At 53.1% G+C, this 6068-nt stretch overlaps 1 protein-coding gene across 2 annotated transcripts in view; it reads left to right on the top strand.

The window, feature by feature from the left end:
* The window catches only part of cped1 (cadherin-like and PC-esterase domain containing 1), a 19230-nt gene that overhangs the window by 5210 nt on the left and 7952 nt on the right, over window positions 1-6068 (top strand). For both annotated transcript variants that reach the window (XM_015021115.1, XM_015021116.1), the window contains exons 12-14: window positions 2058-2111; window positions 2243-2429; window positions 2493-2661. In XM_015021115.1, coding sequence (XP_014876601.1) covers window positions 2058-2111; window positions 2243-2429; window positions 2493-2661 — 410 coding nt within the window. The remainder of the gene's footprint in view (window positions 1-2057; window positions 2112-2242; window positions 2430-2492; window positions 2662-6068) is intronic.

Genomic DNA, 6068 nt, shown 5'->3' with positions numbered 1-6068 from the left:
ATGGAGGTTTATCGTTTATGCCATAATCCAGAGATTAAAGGAAGAAATCCTGTGGGATTAAATGACATCCTGGTTAAAAGCTTCATCACTGGAGGATCATTTGATCCCGATCAATAATCAACTGATCAGGTTCTGTTCAGAGGTTCTGATCCAAAAACAAAAACTTCTGTCATCCAGGATTTAACGTCCTGTAATCTACTGGAATAATCTGGATTACAGAGAAATCTTAACACAGAGCCCTGCAGGACTCCACCTGAACCCTCCACCTGTCCTGACTCCTCCCCTCCACCTGTTCCAGATGTGAGTGGGTGGAGCCTCCTGCTGTGTCTCAGTTCTTCAGAGCCGAGCTGCTTGAGGAGGATCAGATTCTCACATCTGCAGCATCAGATGGTGAGACTCATCTGTCCAGGCTGAGTCCTGCTGGATGACATCACAGCTCACCTGTGTGTGTGTGTGTACAGGTGAACCTGCTACCTGAGCTGATGGAGGCGTTTTCAGATGCAGGTGAAGGTCGATGTCGCTTCTATCTGCAGCTGACAGGTGAGTCTGTTCCAGGTCAAGCAGAAGTCAACCTCAACGCAGTATTTCACCTTTGACCTTTCTCTAGAAGCTGATCTTCCCATGAGGCCTGTGTCCTGTGGGTCGTCCAATCAGAAGCCTCCCTTTGCTCAGAACAGGTGAGCATAGGGTCGTCAGGTGGTCCGGGTCTGATTGGACCTGGAAGCCCCATGTTTGCTGATTGGACGGTGAAACTTTCAGTTTCCTATTTCCGGGACAGGCCCAGCCACGCCCCCTCTCCTGCTCTGGTTGCCATGGTGAATGTCTTTGTCCTGGTGACCTCTGTGACCCCTCTGACATCATTCCTGCATGACATCATCGTGGTGAAGGCCAGCGAGAACGACCCGGGCCAGCAGACCCAGGTGATGAACCAGAACTTCTGGTAGGATCCGGGTCAGTAGAACCTCCTGACCTTTTGGCCTCCTGCCCTGCAGATCAGAACCTTCCTGCTGCAGCGGTTCGGGCCGGCCTCGGCCCGGCTGGCCTGGATCCAGGTCCAGAGGGCAGTGGTGGCGGTGCTGCAGGTGGCGTCGACCAATCAGGAGCCTGCAGCGGGCGGCAGGTGAGGCCCGGTTCTGCCCAGGTTCGTCTCTGCGGATCCGTCCGGTTCTGACTCCTGGTTCTGGTTCTGTCCAGCTGCCTGCTGTGCTTCCAGCTGCTCACCTTCACTCTGATGTTCAGCGGCGCCGCCTCTCCTGCTGTGGTCCAGGTGAGCTCTGCCGCCCCTTGCTGGTCACGCTGGTTCTGACCCGCTGGTCTCAAAGTTCTGCCAGGTGGTACCAGCTCAGGACCGGTTCGGTTACGCTGAATGTCCAGCAGGGGTCAGCGTGTCTCTGTCTGTCCAGGTGGACCCGGGACTCAGCGTCCCGTCTCAGGGTGAGGACGCCTTCAGAGGACAGATCACCAGAGACCGGGTCCTGGAGGACAGTCTGCGCCTGCTGCTGCCGCTGCCCACACACCTGCAGACGCACCGGGCCTTAGAAACCCTCAGGCGGCAGGTGAGTTTGTGTTGCCATAGCAACGGGAAGCAGGAAGGTGTTCAAAGTGAGTCCCGGGGGCCGTTTGTGGTCCCTGATAATAATTCAGGAATAAATGCAGTAAAACAGACTGATGGATAGTTCGGCTGGTTTATTGCTGAGGGTTTTAACTGGATCCTCTGTGTTCAGTACGGTGGCTGCAGAGGGACACACGGCAGCTGTTTGAACCATGACCACTTCCTGTTCCTGCTGCGCTTCCATCTGCAGCTGCAGATGCCGTCAGCCTTCCACCTGGTACGCCTGGTTCTGATGGTTCTGGTTTTGTCATGGAGCTGATCTAAATCAGTGTCTCTCTGCAGCTTCATCCCTCCTCTTCCTCCTCTTCGTCGCCCCCCCCCAGCCTGCTCCTCCTCCTCCTCCTCAGGATCAGTCGGCACCACGACCTGCAGAGCAGCAGGTGAGCAGCCGAAGCTTCCAGCATTCAGCTGCTTTCTCTTCAGTCACATGACTCACCTGTTCTCCACAGAGAGGCCAACCCACCGACCAATCAGCAGCCAGCATTGGGGTCACCTGGAGGTGAGAAACATCTGGAGCGCAGCGCAGTGCAGTGACCGGACCAGAACCAACTACTGGTATCTGGTTGGGTTTTCAGTCAGAAATCTGGATCCTCCAAACTGCCCTCTGATTGGCCGGCGTTCTGCCCCCAGGGTTGTGTTTGGACCCCCGCTTGAGGCAGATCTACTCGGAGCCGCCCCTAAGCCTGACTCCGCCCTTTAGCCCTGCCCTGAAGGAGTACCGGGCCGAGGTTCCCTTCGACACAGTGATGGTTCGGATCCGACCGGAACCGATCAGCGCCGCCTGCGTAGTCTGCCTGGACAACCACCGAGGACCCAGGTTAGCCCCGCCCCCTGACCTCTGACCCCTGCCCTCACAGTTCTGACCCATTCTCCTCCACAGGACGGCCAACTTCCCGGTCGGCATGGGAACCAGCCAGATCAGCATCCTAGTGACGGACGGGGCGGAGCCTCGTCCCGTCGTCATGACGATCTACACAGTCCACGTTTACCGTGAGAGCCGGCCCAGCCTGCCGGCGTTCGGGGACCATGTGACCTGCAGCTTCCTGCAGGTGGGCCAGGGGTCAGGGGTCGCAGAACTGCTGACTAGGGTCAGACGAGTGAACTCTTAACGTTCCAGAAAAACTTTTTAAGCCAATATCAGAAACCAGGGACGCTCCCATCAGGTTCTGTGCTGCCGACACCGATCATCCATGGGCCGATCCGCCCATCGCCTGGATTGGCTGTTAATTTTTCACTTTAGGCATAAATGATTCTATATTATCTGGCAATAAATTCACCTAATTTAGACATAACACATATTTCAATACACGTCTAGAATCTGTTTTCAGCTCCAAGCAGCTGCTGCTGTGAGAGCTCACCGTCTGGAGGCTAAGCCGCTCCGACAGCAGAACCAGAACCAGAGTCTCACTCCGCGGCTCCAAGACTTGAATTATTGTTGGGGTTATTTGTTTAGCTTTCCGACCGTGATGCTAATCCGGTGAGTGTTGGTAGCTGCTGCCTTGATGTAGCCAAACTGCGTCATGTTCTTTAAATATCACATCAGGCTGGTGGTGTTGCTCCGCCCTCCAGGTCATTTTCCGCTGAAACTCACAAACGTCTCCGTTCACTCAGAGTTAAATTTCCTCAGCTGCAGGCTGAGAAGGGAGATGCAGGTGATCGGTTTGTGATCGGCAACAAAGGACAGCGATCGATCACCGATGGAAATCGGCTGATTATGATCGGTGGCTGATCGATCGGGACACGTCTATCAGAACCAATAAATGTTCACAGCAAAAAACTGAAATCTGACCAAATTTTTCTGTTTAGATCAAATCCAGGAGAAAATAAAAATAACTTCTTAATGCTGATTTTAACGGCAGATTATTCCCGTCATAACCAAACGTTTCCATGGAAACACGGATCATCCAGAACCAGAACTGACGAAGGAGAAACGTCTCCAGAACCTTCATCCTCCTCCTCTTCCTCCTGTTCTCAGTCCTGACCCCCTGGTGACCTCTGACCCCGTCAGTCCATCAGATCAGGAACAGGTGAGGCTGGTCTCCCTGTCCGGAGCTGCAGCTGCTCGGTTCGGCCAGAGGGGGGCGCCAGAGCTGGAAACAGATTCAAAATAAAAAGCTTGGAATGGACCAGAACCAGAACCGGGTCAGTCCAGAGCAGCTTTGGTCCTCATTGCGTTCAGAAATGAGAATGACTGAAACTGGACCAGAACCAGTCACAGTGGGTCCGATCAGAACCGCTGCCCGTTTTAAGAAATCCAGTTTAAAGTTCTGGAGAACAGAACCGGAACCAAGCAGAGTTCTGGAACCGGATCAGAGCCAATTCATTTTCAGCTAGATGCATCCTGTTCCTCAGAACCGTGTTGGACCAGAACCAGGAGCTCACTGGGGTTCTGATCCAAACCCGACCCGGTTCAAAAATCTGATGTGATGTTTGAACCGGGTCGGACCAGAACTTTCCACTCAGCTCCAGGGGTCAGAACCGGGTTCTCCTGGGAACGTCGGGTTCTGATCCAGACAGACAGGTTCTGGAAGATGAACCTGTTCTCAAACCGGACACTGAGGATCCTTCAGGGCCGGTTCTGTAGAACCTCTTTCACCCAGACACTGACCCAGTGGAGATCCGTCATCTTCTGTGTCAGAACCGAGGTCCAAAATGTCCTTGATGCATCATCCCAGCTGGTGACTGGGTTCTGTTCTACAGGGCGGCCCGGGTTCTGGTTCTGTTGTGCGTTTTCACCTTTTCTTTTCCAATCTTCGCGGTTCTGTCTGCCAGAACCGTTTTTGCTAACCAGAACCATCTGAGGCCTTTGGACCCGGCAGGAATTTCTCTGCAGCTTCGCTTTTCCAGCCAAACGTGTCGCAACCGAGACGGAGCAGAACCAGCGCTGAACGCTGCGGCCCGGTCCAAACGCAACTCTGAGTTCCTGTCCGAAGGCAGATGAGCAGGAGTACGGGTCAGAGCGGCGCAGCGGGATCCAGTGGGCCCCGGCAGTCCGGGTTCCTGCTCTCCGCTGAGCTGTGAATTCCCGACCCTCCGGCCCTCCCCTCACTGATTCCCAGAAAAACAGAGCGATGATCTGATGAGAGCTGATCCGGATTACGCGGGCCTGCGAGTGGATCCGGGTCTGGAGCTTTGATCACGGTGCTGGAGGGTGAGTGTTGTTGTCCGGCTGGGACGGATCGAGTCCGACAGAACAGAAACAGTTTTCACTTTGACTCCGTCGGGCTCGCCTGAGTGCCGTCAGGAACGCTTTCCAGCACAAAGTCAAACATTTGGCTGATTTTATCAGCAGAAATATGAAAACTCAGTCCTTCAGCTTCCCTGGATCAGGGAACACCAGAACCGGAGCGCTGCACAAACCAGACCTTCCACTTCTCAGACCCACAGGTTCGACATAGTTCTAGAAAGATTTTCCTCTTACCAACAGAGAACTTCCTGTTCCTTGGTGATCCAGTTGATGAAAGTGTCCAGGAACTCCTCGGTTCCCCAGCAACATCCCGTTCCCAACAAAGTTCCCAAGTCACCAAAACGACCTTGAACCCAAAGATCTTCAGTTCCCTACTTGAAATAAATCCAAGGTCCTCTCCAGGTTCACTTCCACATCGGATCTCCAAAAATTTCCCGAAGCCAAGCCTCCAAACTGAGTTAACTTTCCCAGGAATGGCTTCAATTCCCAAAGGAAAACTTTCCTGAAGCGACCAACTGCCTCATGCATAAGAGTTTGCAGTTTTCACACTAAAACTTGGTGCCGGACAAATTTAGAAAAGTACGGCGCACTAAAAAACCAGATGTATGAAGCTGTGCTGCGCTCAGACCTGCTCACCTTTCCTTTATCAAACCTGATTTACAGGAAGCAGAGCAGCTGCTGGTCGCCTCCAGAAATGCATCTGAATGTAGAAATAGTAGAAATATTCATTTATACTAATTTGCATGGTTACTGCCGCCACGTGAAGCAGTAACCATGGCAACGTCCTTGTTTGTACCAGTAAAAGTATCTTTAATAATCATTATATATTTTATTTAAAAGGTGCTTTCAGGGCACATAAGGTCAAATCACAAAGAATAAAACATTTTAAAGAAAAACTACAGATAATAAAAAGTAAAGAGTAAAGTGGTCCGGGTCGGACCTGCTGCTGCAGCAGAGCGTCCGGGTCCGACCTGCTGCTGCAGCAGAGCGTCCGGGTCGGACCTGCTGCTGCAGCAGAGCCTCCGGGTCGGACCTGCTGCTGCAGCAGAGCCTCCGGGTCTGACCTGCTGCGGCAGCAGAAGCTGCATTCACAGAGTAGAGATGCTTTCTGTCCATAAGGCGCTTTCACAAAGCGGGCGGCTCCACTGGAGGACGGCTGCAGCTGGACCGGTACCGCTGGTACCGCTCTAAGTTCTGCTCAGAGCTCCAGGATGAATCTAAACGCTGATCGACCATCAGATGGATCTGATCTGTGATCAATCCTCCTCT

The sequence above is a fragment of the Poecilia latipinna genome, unplaced genomic scaffold (assembly GCF_001443285.1).
Source record: "Poecilia latipinna isolate Pla-1442-1.1 unplaced genomic scaffold, P_latipinna-1.0 Scaffold2724, whole genome shotgun sequence".
NCBI lineage: Eukaryota > Metazoa > Chordata > Actinopteri > Cyprinodontiformes > Poeciliidae > Poecilia > Poecilia latipinna.
Note: the sequence above shows the minus strand (reverse complement) of the source record. Positions and strands in the feature narration are given on the sequence as shown.